General features: G+C 31.9%; 1 protein-coding gene across 1 annotated transcript in view; it reads right to left on the bottom strand.

Annotated features, from left to right (window-relative positions):
• Positions 1–17,782, bottom strand: part of LOC111628263 (organic cation transporter protein-like) — a 59,722-nt gene extending 41,940 nt beyond the window's left edge. The window contains exons 1-2 of the mRNA XM_023372013.1: positions 17,400–17,782; positions 17,278–17,326 (exon numbers count right to left, since the gene is read on the bottom strand). Of these exons, the coding sequence (XP_023227781.1) occupies positions 17,278–17,326; positions 17,400–17,741 (391 nt within the window). The 5' untranslated portion in view covers positions 17,742–17,782. The remainder of the gene's footprint in view (positions 1–17,277; positions 17,327–17,399) is intronic.
• Positions 17,783–20,732: the final 2,950 nt, after the last annotated feature.

Below are 20,732 nucleotides of genomic sequence, written 5' to 3'. Positions count from 1 at the left end.
CCCATATCTCCCGCACCCTTATAGCTATCGAGACGCAACCACCATAGTGCACGAATGGAGACTTGGGGCTACTACCACATACAAACACCATTCATGTGCAATGTGTAGTTTTGACTGAAAAGTGAAAAAATATAGGGACACACACATCCATTTATATATATATATATATAGATGTATTCTTCATGTTATACTTTTACAATAATATAATTATTAGAAAGAGTTCCAGATGTTATTGATTCATCATTGTCAATATGAACCCATTCTTATCATTTTTGGTAACATTCATGTCTAGAGATCTCATCAGTTCCATTAGAAGTGTATTGAATCTTCTTATGTATCAGGTTCAACATCACTTTAAAAGTTTCAACCAACATTTAGGAATGGCTGAGGATTTTATTTTTGATCATGCTTTTTGAGAATAATGCATAGCCTCTCTAAAGCTGACTTTATTCAATGTTCAAAACTTCTATTCCATGAAGATGGCAAAGGCTCATCTTCATGGAATAGATGCAATTTGAGGAACAATTCTTGTTGGCAGTTCTTAAAAGTTTCAATGATTGCCTGATCCATGGATTAAATAAATGCTTGTGTTTTTCAGAAGATAGATTGTTATGATTTTTTGCCAATGATACAAGTTCCTTCTCTTCCAGGTAGAGCTTGTCATTAATCAACAAAAGCATAGCTTATTTTTCTAAATTGTTTTGTAAATGCAAGCACACTGATGAAATGGAATTGTCAAAAAATCATATTTTGAATATGACTTTGTTCATCCCTGAATGTTTTGAACAATCATATTACTATCAAGTTCTTTCAATTTACATTTAAAACTCTGAAAATCACAACTTTTCCCCACAAGAAGCAATTTTAATTTATGGTTTCACTTTTTGCAGAAAATAAAACTAAATGTACATTGTTCTTTTTGCTTCTTGTATCCAGTATTTGTCTTATTCTTAAAATTTTATGTTTTATTAAGAAGCAGTTTCTAGTAAAGAGCAGCTTTGTCAGTCTTATAAATTTGTTCATCTTCAAAACCTAGATCAGCCAATCTAATTTCCAATTCTTCATTGTGGGATCCTGGAGTAGGGAACAGTTCAATTGAAAAAGAAATGAATATTTTTAACATAACTTTAAAATAATATTTTAGTTAATATTTGGGAACATCTGGTAAATTGGAAAAAGAAAGATAAAAATTTATCAATCTATGCATCTTGCCTCAACTTCCTCTGATTCAGTGGATGCTTAGTTCCTGTTGAATGGAAATTTACCAAGATTATGACTGCTTTGGGAGCGAACAAGATTGATGGTCAAATTCTCTATAAAAGGGGAACAGTACCCTCACTCAAGGCTGCTTTAGTCATCCTAACAGCCAAGCCATGCTTTAGTCATCCTAACAGCCAAGCCATGGTCTGAGATCCAGATATGTAACATAAGAGGAGGAAACAAGGGTCTTGCTAGGTAATATGCACTTTTAATGTAAGCTTTCTCAATCAGCAACAGTGTCCCACAATTTAGCCACTAGTTCCAATGTTATATTAACGTTTTAATTAGCTTTGTTTTATTTACATTGGTCTATGTATATATTGTATATGCTTAAATATATACAGTAGAACCTCAATTATCCGGACCTCTATTATCTGGATTTTCGATTATCCGGATTGTTCAAAATAAACAAAAATTTTACGAATTTGCTGATTTGCACTTGACAAATTATGATACTGTTTATGTACGTGATGGAATGCATAACTTTTTTTGTTTCAACAACGTCTCACCCGGCACAGTGGCTATAAACTCTTAAATTTATTTTGCATCATAATAAAAATATAACTTGACATACGTATTTATAAATAATTTTATTTTCAAATTACATCATTTCTATGACCAAGGGCGGCGTAAGGCATGGGCAACGTGAGCCACCGCCTATGCCTCGCGGTTCGAAGGGCCTCACGTTTCGAAGGTTTATGCATTACTTAAAAGCTGCAAACACGATGAAAAAATTTTACTCGTCATAAAACGATAAATAGTTTGTCAAATTTTTATTCATAAAAATGCAGTTTCAACTGCTTTTTATTTTATAAAATCCATTTTCTTGCACCACCAGAGGGCCTTTTAAACAATAGGTAGTCTGTTAGCATTGGTCAGTAGTAGTCCAAATTCAATACAAATGTTTGTTTCTTGAAAATTTGATCACAATTTAAATACAGTATTTACTTTTAATATTACCGATATGTCATTGAAAAGAAAACGTGTTGTATTATCATTAAAAGACAAAGTATTTGTTTCGATTATCTGAATTTTTCCTTATCTGGACTACCTTCATCCCCAATTAGTCCAGATAATCGAGGTTCTATTGTATATTGTAATAAATAGCTATTTATTAGTGGATTTGTCTCTCCCTCCATTCGAGAATCGACACAACCTCTCTGCCACTCAATTTATCCCTCCAACTTGACTTCAGATGTCATCACTCAGAACTTGCGAATTAGGGTGCAACTTCAAATTTTACACTAGCTGGTGTCAGGAATCCTGACAAGATAAAAGATCTATGTCTTTCAATCTACTTATAGCACAACATTAAAGCCATCCTAGACAGTGGGTAGAGTCTTGCAGACCCATCTCACAATCAGGAAACAGAGGGCAGAGGTTCGAGACTAATGATAATCTTCAAAACAATGTTAGGGCCCATCGCAAGTCACTGGTGGCAACATTCTATGAAGAGGGGATGGAAAAGCTCATCCACCAATATGACAAATGCATCAATTTTCACAGTGATTATGTCAAAAAGTAACCATGTTTGTATCTAACTTTTGGTAATAAATTCATTTTGTTATTTACACTTGTCTTTGTTTCATGTACCATCGGATGATGAAAAATAAACCACCCACATAATTAGACTGGATAATGGAGTTTCAATTGCATGTTGTTCTTAAAATTATAAAAGCAAATACCTTTTTAGATGAGATATTGCTTTTATGTCTTATTTAATAAGTTGTCATCATCTTTTGCCATTCTGAATCTTTTCTTCTCCACTTTTCTTTCACTGATTCTTTTACTTTAAAAATTTATGGAAAACTAAATTCACCTTCATCTTTAATTCATCCACAAATGATACATTCAAAATATTTTAATCTTGCGAGCGCTTTTGACGTAAATATGCACGTCGTCTTCAGGCAATTCAAGATTAAAATATTTTTAATTATATTTAATGCCTCATAATCTGAAGTTTTGGTAGAAGAAATGATACATTCCAACACCCAACTCTTTTGCTAGAATAACTTATTTTGCTCCTTTCCATAACTTATTATAACGTATTAATAGTTTCTAATCTTTTGACCAAAATATTTGTGTGCTCTGAAGACATGTTAATTCAAGAATTACAAAAATTGCTCATCTACCCTAGCAAGTTTTATGGTAATACATTGAAACAATATTTGAAATAACTATATATACAATTCAAAATTTTAAATTTAAATTAATTTGAATATTGTTAAAAAAGGATAAATTTAACATTTAACTTTTTAAAGATTCATTAATATGTTTAAAATTTCTTTAATGTCTACTTAAATGGAATCCAGTTAACAATTCCACAGCTTATTTTTGATATAATCCTAATTTGCACATATTTAGAACTTTGCATATGTGTAAGTATGTTGATTTGAGGGGGGAAAATTTTACTCCCTCATCAGGATGTCCTAGAACCCTTGTGTATATGGGTGTCGAAGGTGGAGGCAGAAATTACAAGTATTGCACAAAGAAACCATTTATTTTTTTATCTAAATATATTCTACTATTAACATTCATTTTATTAATACGGTGAAAGCTTGATTATCTGAATTTTATGAGCTAGGTATCCTCCAGAAAAAAATTTCAGATGATCCAAAAACTTCAGTTTTTGTATTTTGGGTATAACATCAAACACTGTGCATTTAAAGTTTCATAAATAATAAATATTGTAATGCAATTACTGTATTTGAAGATAAATTAATTTACTCAAAATCTAATGTAATGTTACATATATAACCTAGTTTCACAGCATAATAATCAATACCTGACCTAGTGGTTTCCAGTTAGATGGAGAGTTTGATTTCTATATTATACTCTTGATATGTAAAATTCTATACATTCTGGCTTTTTTTTTTAAACCAATAGAGATAAATCACATTTTGGATAATTGAGTTTTCACTGTAGTCATTTTAAGTTCCTTATGATCTAAAATTATTCTTTGTATTATATTCCTTTCTTTCTTCATAATGTTTTTTCTTTAACCATATATTACACCTTTTGCAATACAATGCTACAGTTGAATTTGTTAAAACTCAAACTTTAATCTAGATTTCAAGTTTCTTTTCATTTCCCCTACATAATATGAGTTTCAAAATAGTTAAAAATTTCCAAAGGCAAAAAGACCTTTAAACTTTTTCCAATTATATATGATGTTTCAAAACACAAGACAAGTCAAAAATGCATTGAACAGCAGAATGTATTCCAATTCACAAAAGGTTGTTTGAGCAAAATTTTCATATGAAAAAAGTAACAAATATGAATTCAATTGTTGGATTACTTTAATAGTTTCAATTGTTGGCAGACAGTTAGAGAAGATGCCTTGCATTGTGATCATAATGTTAAAAAAAAAGAAAGATTGAAGCCGTCAATGTGTCTTTAGCATGTTCCTGGTGTTCAACATGTTTTTGGCTTTTGTTGTTTCTACAATTTTTAATTCAAACAAAATTTTAAAAAAGATTGCAATGAAGTTATTAATTTCTTCTCTAGGTACATTTTCCTCTAAGTTTCTTTCTTGTTTTTCTTTATATTCCATCATTGGGTTGCAATTTGAAAAAATTATAGACCTATAAATTCTCCACTGTTGTCCGTCTGTCCATCTTTCTTTAATATCAAAAATGGAGTTAGATAGATGGAAAACAAGATCAAATATGGAACTGTAGTGACAGTAGGTCCCAATTACCGTATTTTGACGAGTATAAGTCGCACTTTTTTTACTACTTTTTGGGGCTTAAAATCATGGTGCGTCTTATACTCGACAGGTAACCATTTTTACAGTGAAATTATTTACAGTAGTGGTCCACTCTAGGGACCAACCTGTGCAGTGATCCGTTAAGCACATGGTCCCTCAACCGAATGGCTAGAGTACCTAGATTATCAGAATAGCGACACACGAGTCATCGCAGCCATGTTCTGTCGACTGTCATTGTGTGACTTCTGAGTTTATGTTACTGTGAAAGACCGAAATTAGAGAATGTCGATATTCTCCGGTGAATGTCGACACATACAATATACGTTGGTGAAAGACCGAATATTTGGTTACATTATTATACATTCGAACAATCGCCGGTGTATGTTGACAAGCACAGATAAGCTTTGGTGGAGGTCGAAACGATACCCGAGAAGCCCATGTTGACAGTATATTGCCAAATTCTACACCGTTTCCTTCTGCTGAAATTGGTGATATCGTACGAATACAAGTCCCTGATGTCAACCATGGCCGTACAGATGCCCGAAATGTGTTGGCGGTTGTTGTTGGAATAGAAGACTCCGACTTTTATAAATTAGCAAACAAAAATGGTACCCTCAAGCAGCTTTATACCCGTAATCAGTTCGTAATTTGTAAAGAAAAGTTACTTTCCATAGATAAGATTTCTTCTCAAGAAATGTCGCTGAGAGAAGTAGCTGCAGCTAGTTCGAAAAGTGGAGGGCAAGGCTATACACGCTGTCGTTGCAAAAATAACTGTTCCACGAATAAATGCAGTTGTAAAAGCAAGGCACTCTTGTGAAATTCAAAGTGCCATAACAGTTTAAGTTGTTGCAATAAATAAGATTGTATAACATTAATTGCATAATTTATGTGTAAGTTTATTATTGTATTATTTTCTTTAATGATTTAGAATGTGCTGTTTGTTTTAGGTTCAACAGTTTATTTACATGTGCTGTTACTTAAGCTTTCTCCTATTTTGACATATTAAAAAGTTGCATTTTTGTCTTAACTTAATAAAAATATTTTTATTCAACATTCACCATCAGTGCATGCTGAATGTCGACATTTGCTGGTGTAAGTGAGAAATAATTATATTTAGCAAATATTTCGTGCATACACGAAACGACTGTGTGAATGCCGACATTCACCGAAGAATGTTAACATTCGCCAAATATCGGTCATTCACAGTAACATTTACATTAAGAAATGACAATTATTTCAGTTTAATAAAGGTGTCGATTCACCCATCCGTAATATTCTTGAATAAAAAACGAATAAAATGAACCTTTTTAATAAAAAAATGAATAAAATGCATCTGTCACATTCTTGAATAAANTAAGCTTTCTCCTATTTTGACATATTAAAAAGTTGCATTTTTGTCTTAACTTAATAAAAATATTTTTATTCAACATTCACCATCAGTGCATGCTGAATGTCGACATTTGCCAGTGCAAGTGAGAAATAATGATATTTAGCAAATATTTCGTACATACATGAGACAACTGTGTGAATGCCGACATTCACCGGAGAATGTTAACATTCGCCAAATATCGGTCATTCACAGTAACATTTACATTAAGAAATGACAATTATTTCAGTTTAATAAAAGGTGTCAATTCACCCATCCGTAATATTCTTGAATAAAAAACGAATAAAATGAACCTTTTTAATAAAAAAATGAATAAAATGCATCTGTCACATTCTTGAATAAAAAAACGAATAAAATGCAATTTCCCATTAAAAAAAGTTTTTTCTAAATTTTCTGTCTCAAAATAGGGGTGCGTCTTATACTTGACAGCGACTTATACTCGTCAAAATACGGTAACTATATATGAACTTCTGATGTAAACCAAAAGACATGTTATTTCAATTCAAAACCTTTCCAGATAGGTGTTAGATAGATAATTGGCATGACCCTATTGTTAAAGAAAAAGTATGACACATAGGGGCAAGCCACTACTAATTTGAGGTGGAGAGCATATATTTTAAATTAAATAAATTAAAAATATGATTTGATTAAAAATTGCAGCCTGGCATTGTGATGATGTCACAATAAATAATTGCTCTTTACAAATATTTATTACACAAAGTAAAATAAGATAAATCAATATTTAATTTCTTCCCATGTTTGTTTCACAATAAAACAATTTTTTTATGTATCATCATAATATTATGAATAAAAGATAGATACTGTAAAAAATATTGGATATGAAAATAGAATATTAATTAAATGTACAAATAATTGTAATATTTAACTATTATTCAAAATAAAAATAATTAAATATAAATTTAATAATAATTATTTACTATATATTATAGATATTATATACCTTTAATATATAATTAAATATAGACAAAAATAAACACTGCAAAAACCTAACAAACCAGCAATAAAATATACACAAAGTGCAAACATTTTCGCTCGTGTTAAATGGGCATCGTCATACAAGACACTGCTGTCAAGATTGAGAGAATTTGTCTAATATTAACCAGTTGTAAAGTAGCAATTGTTAACATAATTAAATATATTTTGTAATTAGAAATTGCAAAATATTTAAATTATTCAAATTCATTAAAATATATAAATTATAACCATCTTTTGAAAGTTATGTATTTGGAAAAATAAGTACTACTTTGAAAAATACATTTAATTTCTGCTTCTGTCTTTTTCTAAAGTAATGAAATTAAATCATAATTAAAGCAAATATAAATCTTTAATGATGTATGTTACAATTTTACATGTTATTTCTCCAGGTTTTTCTTTGATTTCTTTTTTCATTTCTTTTATATGAATATATATAAAAATGATTAAAAGATAAAAACTTTTAATCATTCTTAAAATTAAGAAATAATTACTATAATGACAGAATAATGAAACAGAAAAGGAAGTCTTAGGATATGATGGAGCAGGAAAATGCTTTAGACATGCATTTAGTTATTAAAATCATTCTTATTACATAGAGGAGGAAAAAGAAAATTGAAATTTAGGTTAAATGAGCATAATGGATCTGCAAAATTTAATCATCATCAAAATTCAGTTGTGGTATTCATTGCAATACTAAAGGAAGTAATATAGTTAAAAAAATTATTTATTATAAAAAAGAAATATAACAAAAAAATAATTTTAGAACACAAGGAAATTATTATAACTTAACAAAATGAATGTTAATAGAATAGATTTAACTCAGGTTACAAACTGGCGCCTGAAGGCCAGATATGGTCTGTTAAGGCTTCATATCTGGCCTGCAGCCTGATAATTTCTTTTCTAAAAATTAATGTTTCTAACATTATGCTGGGATTAAAATAGAAAAAAATTCAAATGTCTAACTGTTTATGAAAGTCATAAGGCCTCACAACAAAGGCCTTTATTAAAGCCCTTATTTTTAAATTACAGTTTGTTGTGGTTTACCAAATAATATTGAATGTGGCCCACATCTGATATACATCTATTTAACTGGCCCTTTGCTGCATTTGAGTTTGAGACCCCTAATTTAGATAATGGATGATGATATGTTGTAATCTCACATTCTACAAAATTACTTATAGGGATTATTCAAATATGACATCCAATTTAGAGAGCATATGTAAACATTTTGTGACAGATTGTAACAGGGGATAGTGGTGTTAATAGAATGATGATGTCCTAAAGATTATCAAAAATTTTCCTAACAAATATTTTTTTACTGAAATCATTATGCAGAAATACTTTAAATAAGCAAGAATTTTCTGTAAGATTGTTGATTAAACAGTTACACTTTAGTAGAAAAAATGTACTAAATATGTTCTGTTGGGAGTGGTCTAGTAAAATTTTTATTAATAATATGAATGAATAATGACTATAATTTAACCTTTATAGATACAAATACCATTAAAAGATGTACTACTATAAAACATACTAACTTTAGTCTATACATCTACAACAACCGTAAATGATCGGGCTATATTTTGGATAAATAATTATAAATTAGAAATGATTTTGGCACTAGAGTGAGGCATTTAGTCTAGGACAGGAGTAATCAATTTGTGGCATACCAATGACTTTTTTCCAGCATGCAACCCAGGACTTGAAAAATAAATAGTCAACATCTTTTCTGAGTTGTATATTTTAACTTAATAGAATACAATTTTATTGAATAGAACAAAACTAAATATAAATACAATAAAGAAACAAACACTAACTGTTTGAGTAATAAGGAAGCAAAACATCTTATTTTCAAGACATCTAATTCTGCAATGTGATGACTTACAAGTTTTATCCCATTCAGTTGTATCATTCACCAGGCAGCCAGACAAGAATTTCTTTACCATTGTCACATTTTATATATTTTTTTTCCTGTTTTGTAAAGAATTTATCAAAGGTTTTGAAAGTAGATATATGTGGATTTTTGATATTTGAAAAGATTCTTTCAACACTTAAAATAATAACAAACAACAATATGGTCCTAAAAATTTTAGTTTGCATGTGAGAAAATTTTACATCAGATTTGGTGATTTTGGCATGCACACTTAGAGATTGCCCAACCCTGGTCTAGGAGTTTCTTAGTACAATGTCACATGACTCTTCTTCTGTGGTAAATCAGTGAATGTCTTATTTTTTTGCCTACTTTTAAAATTCGCCTTGACTTGGCAGGAAATATGAATAAATTAATGTACTGTAGGTCTGTTTTATAGAAATACTTGATTTTAATACCAGGGGGATAGAGATCAAGTTTGACATCAGTATGGGGGTGTCTAAAAATTGGTGACCAAATGTGATAGGGAGGGAGTAGGTAGTCAAAAAGGACTTAAAATGGTGACATTATATTTGAATGACCCTACATATATATAAAGGAAAAAAATAATGAGAATAAGAAAGAGGACAGCAAGATCATTTGTGGTTTGAATTTTGTAATTTAAGATTTAATAAAAACTTTACTTGGATAAATTTTTATTAAATTTTTCACTGTAATGTCAATCATTATAAATCTTGCAGTATAAGATAGACTGATAAGTTCACAGTAACTTGAAATGCATTTCTATAGTTTTGTAAGAATAATTGATAAATATTTTTATTTTCATAATAGTCTGAATAATGGGAACTTCTTTAAAATCTGGAATTGTTATTCCAAACAATTATTTCATTTTAAAATGATTAAATTTATGTAATAAAAATTATAAATGTTTGATATCCAAAATAATAATAAATAAATAAATTCAAATTTTATCATCATCATCATATAACAACTTAGTTTATATAATATAGTTATGTAAACTGCATGTTTAACTATGGGCTACTAGTTGTTTTAATCAATTTTTTTAAAACTTTTTATTCATGTTTGGTTATTCTGTAATTCAAATCTCTTTTTTCAACATAAATTGTTTTAATATAAGAAAAATATTTTTAATAGTTAATGATAAATTCAGAATCTTAAAAAATAAAATTTACTTTTGAAAATCTGCAACAATTATTTAATGCAGAGTTTGGCAACTAGTGTTCTGAGAGATGATGCTAGATATGCCACAGCACGATTCTTCCAAAAGAAGGAAAAGCACAGAGTTTATAGTGGGCACATGAATGTGATAAATACATGTGTTTGGTTAGCACAATGTTGCTGTTGAGAACGTATCATACAGGAACACTTTAAGAGGAAAAAGGTTGCTTTATTGACTTGGACGGATTTTTCCGTCCAAGTCAATAAAGCAACCTTTTTCCTCTTAAAGTGTTCCTGTATGATACGTTCTCAACAGCAACATTGTGCTAACCAAACACATATAATAGAGAACAACAAGCAACCTTGATTCAAGAATACTATATCCTGATAAATACATGTTGATTCAAATGAGACAATGATTTGCCTATTACATATTTATTACCACTGACGTTTGTGACAGAAGGAATTCAACAAGCTTCAAAAGCAGGCATAAATTCTTTGCAGTCATATTTCACAGAATCTGTACACATGTAAATTTGGTCATTTGCATGTCCCAATCCTATCTCAATTTTTGTGAAGCAACATAATGATGTCTCTGTTGCACATACCTACGATCATGGAGTTGAACCCCAATCACATGCTTTTCACACTAGGACTGCACAATACTTTATCCAGGGTGGTTTCTGAGTTTATAATCAATTTTATTATTTATTAACAACTAATTTCAAATATTTTTATATTATCACAAGTAACTGTATACTTGTACCAGTACTTTGTAACTCATATATTTTGTATTTTTTTACTTGTGGTGTGCCACAAAATTCTGGGAAGTACCTAGGCATGCTGTGTGTAAGAAAAGGCTGCAGAGCACCGATTTAAAAAAACTAAATAATCAAAATTAATTTGAGCTTATATGGAATATTTATTGAATAGTTATATTGAAGAGAAATATTTGTCTAAACTGCTTACAACTGGCATTTTCAAATTATTAGATATAAAAAGAAATTACTATTTGTATTGATACTAAATTACATGTTTATGTTCTAATGAAAAGTAATTATTAAGACTAATCATACTGCAAATATTTGAAAAGCCAAGAAGTTAGTCAATTAACACTTCCTTGTGTTAAATGACTAACTTCTTGTATAAAATCTTTGCTATTTTAATGTGGAAAACTGTTGATAAATCAGTTTTTATAAATAATTTGATTTATCAACAGTTTTATTATGCATAACTTAGTTATATTATTAATATAAATACTACTACAGTTAAAGAACCGCTGTTTGAAAGTATACAAATGAGAAAAATCGAAACTTTAGAGTAGTTCATAATGAAATCTCCATGTTGAAGTACGAAAAAAAAAATAAGAAAAGCATTCGTGTTTATCGCTCCAATTAACGCGAAAACTTAATGCCAAGCTGCACAAACTGCAATCATTTTTTCCCCTTTTTCTTTTTATCCCTTTGATGCCAATGGAAAAAAAATCCCCCCCTCCCAAAAACAAAAAAGAGTAGATTAACCTGTGTGTTAAATGGATGCTACTATGGTAACATGTCAAATATAGAATTGAACTAGTGAAGAATCAAGTAAACAGGTTAGTGGGCGTAACAGTTCGTGAGTCTGGCTGTCTGTACGATATTTTATTAATGGATTTTATACTGTACTCTATTACGCCGGTTCGTTGACGTATAAAAATATGTTTACACGCAAATTCTGATATGAGAAAAACATAAATGATAAATTTTTCTGTATGCTTTCCCTACTTGTGTGTTTCTCCTTTGTTCTTCGAGTAGGAATGAGTTTGTTTGTTTTTTTTGGCCCGAGAGACACGCGAGCAAAATAATTAAATTTTAATTTAATTTCATTTAATTAATTTTCCTCTCCGGGCATATTTCACACACACAACTTTGGTGTTTTAGACTTAACTGTGACGCGTGTGGTGGTAGTGTTGGCTCATTACTTAATCCTGTTTCTCCCCTATATTATATAACATGGCGTTGACACTATCAAATCCACTTTCCTCCGATATTATTACGTGGATTTGGCAAACAAATCCATTTCATCCTGTGTTCTAACATGGGGATGTCGTATTATCGTACACATTAACTTATACCCAAATTTGCATGTTAAGATTGATACATTCCACCACACACAAGCTTCATGTTTAGGCTCTTCAATACATTTACTCCTTTAAATATGTATTATGTATGGAAGTATCTGTGTAGGATATTTAATTGTGTAGCCTGTAGAGGAGAAAAACTAGAAATTTTAAAGAGAGAATCGACTCGATTTCGTCACTCTTTTCTTCTGTTAATATTAATAAGGGATTGGTATTGTTAAGCATTTAAGTAAGCTGGGTGTTGGCACGTTATCAATACGACGACGTGTAACTAATCTTTCTTCCAATATTACTGTATAATGGATAAACTAGATTTAGTTTCCTGTTCCTTATGTTTATAACAAGTAACTGTTACGTTATTGGAGTTTTTTTAAGTTAAATTTCGTGTTTATTTTGCCTCCTTACACAATAGTATCAGCTTCGAAAGTTAGTGGTTTTCTCACGTTCAGAATGGACTTATTATATGTTTTTATCATTGTTGTTTACACTTTCGAATGTTTCGTAGTGTTAGATTTTTGCATTAAACATGGGCTGTGTAATCTCTGTTGTTCATTTTGTATTGTTTTATCGATTGCGTGTTTTTGCTCTTAGCTTTTGCATTGTTACATAAGTGTGTCGTCACTGTTGTTCGTTTCTGAATTTCTTAAGAGCTGTGTCGTCTCTTCTATTCGTTTTTGCTCTGTTCTACAGGCTGTGTCGTCTCTTCTATTCGTTTTTGCTCTGTTCTATAGGCTGTGTCGTCTCTTCTATTCGTTTTTGCTCTGTTCTATAGGCTGTGTCGTCTCTTCTATTCGTTTTTGCTCTGTTCTACAGGCTGTGTCGTCTCTTCTATTCGTTTTTGCTCTGTTCTACAGGCTGTGTCGTCTCTTCTATTCGTTTTTGCTCTGTTCTACAGGCTGTGTCGTCTCTTCTATTCGTTTTTGCTCTGTTCTACAGGCTGTGTCGTCTCTTCTATTCGTTTTTGCTCTGTTCTACAGGCTGTGTCGTCTCTTCTATTCGTTTTTGCTCTGTTCTACAGGCTGTGTCGTCTCTTCTATTCGTTTTTGCTCTGTTCTACAGGCTGTGTCGTCTCTTCTATTCGTTTTTGCTCTGTTCTACAGGCTGTGTCGTCTCTTCTATTCGTTTTTGCTCTGTTCTACAGGCTGTGTCGTCTCTTCTATTCGTTTTTGCTCTGTTCTACAGGCTGTGTCGTCTCTTCTATTCGTTTTTGCTCTGTTCTACAGGCTGTGTCGTCTCTTCTATTCGTTTTTGCTCTGTTCTACAGGCTGTGTCGTCTCTTCTATTCGTTTTTGCTCTGTTCTACAGGCTGTGTCGTCTCTTCTATTCGTTTTTGCTCTGTTCTACAGGCTGTGTCGTCTCTTCTATTCGTTTTTGCTCTGTTCTACAGGCTGTGTCGTCTCTTCTATTCGTTTTTGCTCTGTTCTACAGGCTGTGTCGTCTCTTCTATTCGTTTTTGCTCTGTTCTACAGGCTGTGTCGTCTCTTCTATTCGTTTTTGCTCTGTTCTACAGGCTGTGTCGTCTCTTCTATTCGTTTTTGCTCTGTTCTACAGGCTGTGTCGTCTCTTCTATTCGTTTTTGCTCTGTTCTACAGGCTGTGTCGTCTCTTCTATTCGTTTTTGCTCTGTTCTACAGGCTGTGTCGTCTCTTCTATTCGTTTTTGCTCTGTTCTACAGGCTGTGTCGTCTCTTCTATTCGTTTTTGCTCTGTTCTACAGGCTGTGTCGTCTCTTCTATTCGTTTTTGCTCTGTTCTACAGGCTGTGTCGTCTCTTCTATTCGTTTTTGCTCTGTTCTACAGGCTGTGTCGTCTCTTCTATTCGTTTTTGCTCTGTTCTACAGGCTGTGTCGTCTCTTCTATTCGTTTTTGCTCTGTTCTACAGGCTGTGTCGTCTCTTCTATTCGTTTTTGCTCTGTTCTACAGGCTGTGTCGTCTCTTCTATTCGTTTTTGCTCTGTTCTACAGGCTGTGTCGTCTCTTCTATTCGTTTTTGCTCTGTTCTACAGGCTGTGTCGTCTCTTCTATTCGTTTTTGCTCTGTTCTACAGGCTGTGTCGTCTCTTCTATTCGTTTTTGCTCTGTTCTACAGGCTGTGTCGTCTCTTCTATTCGTTTTTGCTCTGTTCTACAGGCTGTGTCGTCTCTTCTATTCGTTTTTGCTCTGTTCTACAGGCTGTGTCGTCTCTTCTATTCGTTTTTGCTCTGTTCTACAGGCTGTGTCGTCTCTTCTATTCGTTTTTGCTCTGTTCTACAGGCTGTGTCGTCTCTTCTATTCGTTTTTGCTCTGTTCTACAGGCTGTGTCGTCTCTTCTATTCGTTTTTGCTCTGTTCTACAGGCTGTGTCGTCTCTTCTATTCGTTTTTGCTCTGTTCTACAGGCTGTGTCGTCTCTTCTATTCGTTTTTGCTCTGTTCTACAGGCTGTGTCGTCTCTTCTATTCGTTTTTGCTCTGTTCTACAGGCTGTGTCGTCTCTTCTATTCGTTTTTGCTCTGTTCTACAGGCTGTGTCGTCTCTTCTATTCGTTTTTGCTCTGTTCTACAGGCTGTGTCGTCTCTTCTATTCGTTTTTGCTCTGTTCTACAGGCTGTGTCGTCTCTTCTATTCGTTTTTGCTCTGTTCTACAGGCTGTGTCGTCTCTTCTATTCGTTTTTGCTCTGTTCTACAGGCTGTNGAAAGTGTCTGTAGAAGTAATTTTTTAAAATATCCTTTTTTCTTGATAAAGTTTTAATACTAATTATTATAATCAAGACATGTTAATTTTTAAATATACTTGTATATTGCGCCACAAGTATATATTATATATACTTGTGGCCCAATATATTCCTTGACTTCTTCCAATGCGGCCCAGAGAAACAAAAAGGTTGGACACCCCTGATCTAGACCGTATTCATTAATCAATTGCTAAGAAATCTACTGTAATTCGGTAAAAGGGCGGAGCTAATAAGTGCTCTGAGCATGGAGCTATAAATATTTGGAGAGGCAGTGGTGAAAATGTTTCCTTTGACAACTTTAAGCCAACTATGATCATGTCTCAGAGTGTTCCGCTATATTATGTAAGGAAAAATTTATTAGCGACTAAAGGATAAATGGCACGAATATCGTCCTCCTTATGTTTTTTGTACTTTTAAAAATATTTTGGATTTTTGGCCAAAGAAAAATATGTTATATACTTCAAATATTTAAGTAATTTTTATATATATTGCAAAGAAAAATTATTAGAACTAAAATTTAAAAAAATGCGTGTTTCGAATTTTAAAGGCCCACCAGTGGCCGAGTGAATAAAACCACTGAACACTGATAATTGGTCGTGAGTTCATATCTTTCCAATGTGGTCACGTGGAGTTTTACGGGTTCTTAACGTTTGTAATACCTAAATAAGGGCGTTTCCCGTAGATTCTTTCCCGAGATCCCCTCTTGGCAGATCGCCCATGTGTCACGTAGCCATAAACAAATAAACCAATCGAATTTTAATGTTCCTAATTTCGTGCCCTGTGCTTTCTTGAGATGTAGATAGGAAATTAAATAAAGTATTTTTCAGTGGCGTGCCGTGACATTTGAAGATAGAGAATCTGTGTTTCTGTAAGCCGACATCCAGGGCAATCAGTCAATTGCGCTAGTGATGGTCAATTGCAGTCAGTGATGGTCTAGGGCAGGGGTCGGAATTAGCGGCTCGCGAGCCGCATGCAGCTCTTTGCATAGACGTTTGCGGCTCTTCGGACATAAACTCCAATTTCATTTCACCTCATTTCACCGCAGCCTTATAACTTATGAGTTTATGAGATAGAGCCGCCGAACAAACTTCGACTTGTTCTCCTTCCGCACATGACCACACTCGCGTTGATCAATATGAGTCGCATAAGAGTGGTAGCATTTGAAGCACATCTATATATATATAACCCATTGAACGCATGTCCGTCCATCCGTGTAACGTTATGCCGAAAACGGCCACTAGAGGTGCCCCTGTCGTGTGTCGTATTTTTGCACATTTTAATTAATATGCGGCTCTCTGGTACTTTTGTTATCCTGTTTTCATGACAATTTGGCTCTTCTCACTTGACAAACTGCCGATCCCTGGTCTAGGGTCCATTCGTATCGTTTGTTCGATAAGCCAGTAAAAACCGTAGACTTCTCTAAATGCATTTTTAATATCACAATTACATTCCGAATCGCTAGCCACGATATAATTGCTACAGTTAAAAATACAGTAATACCCCGACTTACGCGAACCCGGAGTTACGCGATTTTCAAATCTCGTCGATTCGTCTTTTGTTTGAGCGCCACGCAACCCTTGATTACTCACTCCCCCACACTATTGTTCAGCTTACATGTTCGGATGTGTCGCGCGGAATCCACACACAGCTACAATTTATTTTGTGTTATTTATTTCTGTGTTTGTTATATATACGAAGACTCGAGAGACTCTACTATGTCATTCAAACGAAGTAGAACTAATTCTTCTGCATCAAACAAGAAAAGAAAAGCTTTATCTTTGGAATGTAAATTTAACATTGGGTATATTCGTAAAGTCGAACGAGTTAAACGAGAATGACGTTGTCGTTATTTCTATTTCGTTAGACTTTTCGAACGATTCGTTACTAACGCGTTTAACTCGTTTGACTTTAAGAACGTACCCATTATTAAAGACTTCGATACAAAAATGAAAATTTGTGAATTGGCAAAGAAGTTTGATCTACCGGATTNTGTTGAAAGTACTATAGCGAAGTATATCTATGAAAAAAGCATAATAGCATTAAGGTAAAAAGTTACGAAAACTTTCATTTCTAGCTTTAAGTTTACTATCACATACCCAATTGAGCTATAAATTTAAAAAAATAAATAAATTACTAGAAAAATTTATAATTCAAGTACAAATAATTTAATTTTCGCACCTCAGTTGCTATTGTTGGATATAATTGACTAAAATCGTAAGTCCAACCATATTGACACGGTATAAGTGTTTTATTCGATTGATCTGTTAATTCGTCTATGAATGAACTTGAATTTACATCGTACATGTAACACCTTCGAAGCTGTTCGTCCTCCGGCATGGACTGGTTCCAAAACACATCCTGAGGAACGTAGCACCAATGTTCAGGCACCAAGATAATAAAAAACTGTGTGAAGTAAACAAGAGCACAAAATGCAGCAGAAGGTATCACCAATACGCCGCATAATAGTTTCTGATATAAACCAAAATCGCCGACCTTTTGTAGAGCGACGTTATAATCCATAACATTGGAGCTCTACATACACGAGCTCCTCCGTTTTAAAAAGCATCGGTCACGTGACCGAATTTCGCCGGTTATGACGTATTTCCGATACACGTGCTACACGTGCGTAATTGAACCGGGTGGCCTATTTAATAAGGAAAGATAATATTTTTATTTACGATTTAAGATTTAATTTTTTTAATATAAATTAATAAAATATTGCAATATTTAAAATAGTACTCAATAAATAAAACTTGAAAGTTTTGTAAAAGAGTCAATGTCCGATCGTTATTTTATGTTTTGGGGCATTATTTTTATTTAATTATTTTCTTCTCGGGGTTCTTTTTAGTTAAGGACAAACTCCTAAGCACATGTGAAAAAGAAAGAAAAAGCAAACTTAATTTGCATCAGTACCTGATCCTGTAACACCAATTTATGTAAATTAAGACAGTGCAGAGCTGCACTCAACGTGAATAAAAGGCGGCAGATCCACGGAGGTAGGTAGCTTCAGCTGACAAACTGTGGTAGAGACGCATGTGATCAAATAGAGGAAGCGGTATCTTTTCGCTATAGAATCCTTTTGAGGTGGAGATAAAAGTTTTGTTGATTTGGATATTACAAGTATAATTGTCTTTGATTGTTAATTTTTGTTGCTACTTTTCCATTATTTAACTTACTGTTGGGGTAATTAACCCATTATTGTTTTGTTTGTAAATGTAATAAAACTTATATTTATTGTGAATTAGTATATGTGGTTGTAGAAAATTATTATTTTTTTTTTATTTGGAAAGTCCAGGTACTTGAACTCTAATATTGTGTAACCCCTTTTTGTTTTCATAAACGGTGCGTTACAGTTTGTTTTGAGATATTAATTTCGAAAGATAAGTAAAATGATATGCTACTTGTAATTAATCATATAAACCGTCAGAAAACTTCAATTTTATTTACATAATTTGAAAAAAACTATAGTATTTCATTATTTTAAAGAATTTATAGCTGCTTGATATTTCACAAGAAAACACGAAACTAAAATAACGCAAGGAATATCACGAGTAATAAATAATTCCAGAAATAATATTGCCACGCTGTTCACAACACAATATAAAAATGTTCTCACCAAACAATACTTGAATTATTTATGTAAACGCGCTTAGTTTTTATCTCTTTAATATCATAAATCGAAGACTTTTTAAATCCAGAAAGCAAGTATTGGATAAAATTATAGACTAGATATTAGTATCTTCAAAATTAATTTTAAAAGCAAGAATTTTATTATTAATAAATTAAATATAAAATCTATTTAAGGCCTTTGCTATATATATCTCGAAAGCTATATTCATTTTTTAAAAATCCAGCAACGAGTTGCTTAATTTCCCAGTAACATTAAAAATTGCGTATTTGGTCCCATCTGTTATAATATTTTATTAAAAACTTATAACCTTAATTATAAAATGAACAAAAAGCTTAATTTTGAGGTAAGGATGAGTTTTTGTATAAAAAAAAAAAAAAATTATAAATGGTAATAACCAGTAAAATCGTCATTAAGTCCGACCCTACTCGAGATACGTCTCGAGTTGGGTCGGACTTTATCTCCCCACCTCATCGACTTTTAACCACCAAAACTTAATAGCATCAATCCCCTAATACAGAAACCTTCCTGAAAAATTTAATAAATTTTCGACACAAAGCACAGGAGTTTATTAAGCTTCAAACAGGGTGAACAAAATCGTGCCCCCCCCCACATACGCAGTAACATCCATACATACGGAAAAAACCGAATTTGTTTGCATTTATCGACATTTCAAGATGTCCTATGTCCAAAAATTTAGAAATCATGGGGGTCATTTTTGACCGATTCGCCATACTTTCCCTCTGTTATATATAACAGAGCCGAAATAATAAAAATAATTTCATGCAATGAATATTGTAGATTTTATCTTAAGAAAAAAATAGAGAATTAAATCTTGCGGGAACATTTATTACAACTTTGATATTGTATAACTGTACAGTTGATAACTTTACAGCTAAAATTTAATTTTATCAGTTATTGAAAGTGAAGCTCCGATTATAAAAATTTGTAAACGTAAAGAATTTTTTAACAGATCAATTTGATTACTTCCTTAATAGTATTTTATTATGTAGTTAGAAAGGAATTAAATACTAAAGGAAATACTAGTAATATTTAGAATATCTGTCTTATAGAAGCGCTAACATTTTTCATAAATTTTCTTGAAATAGATAAGAAAAATAAAATGTTATTATACAACTAATGAATCAATATACAATCTCGGTATGTTTATTTCAGATTTTTATTAAAATAATCATAAAACACAATTCAGAATTATTTTAAATAAATTTTTGTTACCAGATTTTATGACTTTTACCGTATCATACAATGAAATAAATACTGCATAAGGTTAATCTTACGACATTATACTTTTTATTCTATTTTAAACCTGTAAATTACAATAAAATAAAATTTATTATTGAACTAAATAAATATAAAAAATGCACGTGAGTGTATTGTTGGGATGTCAGTCTGATGGCTGCGATCAGGGAGGAATCCTGGATGCTATAGTTTATCTTCGTCTGTACGAAGAAAGATTTTATTTTACAGTACTTAATAAAATGCAAAATTTTTAAAACAGATATAAGATATATCTTTAACATTACAAATCATAAACAATGTAAACTCAATAGTTATAAATAAAATTAATATGTTAAATTTCAAAACATAATATACTTAATAACTAGATATACTCCGATTTGCTTGATATCTAGATTACTAGATATCAAGCAAATCGGAAGGCTTTTAAAATTATAGTACAATTTAATTTAACTTAAAAATTTCAATCACCAGTTTAATTCTGATTAGATATTTTATATGTTTAAACTAGATATTTTGTTATTAAAGCTTATCACAGATGATTTCACAATGTTTACATTTAGTTTTTTCACACATACTGTATATATATAAGAAACACTAGTTTGGTGTTTTTATTTTATTTGGCC

Source organism: Centruroides sculpturatus, unplaced genomic scaffold, assembly GCF_000671375.1.
Source record: "Centruroides sculpturatus isolate CEXI.00-Female unplaced genomic scaffold, Cexi_2.0 scaffold414, whole genome shotgun sequence".
Classification (NCBI taxonomy): Eukaryota; Metazoa; Arthropoda; class Arachnida; order Scorpiones; family Buthidae; genus Centruroides; species Centruroides sculpturatus.
Note: the sequence above shows the minus strand (reverse complement) of the source record. Positions and strands in the feature narration are given on the sequence as shown.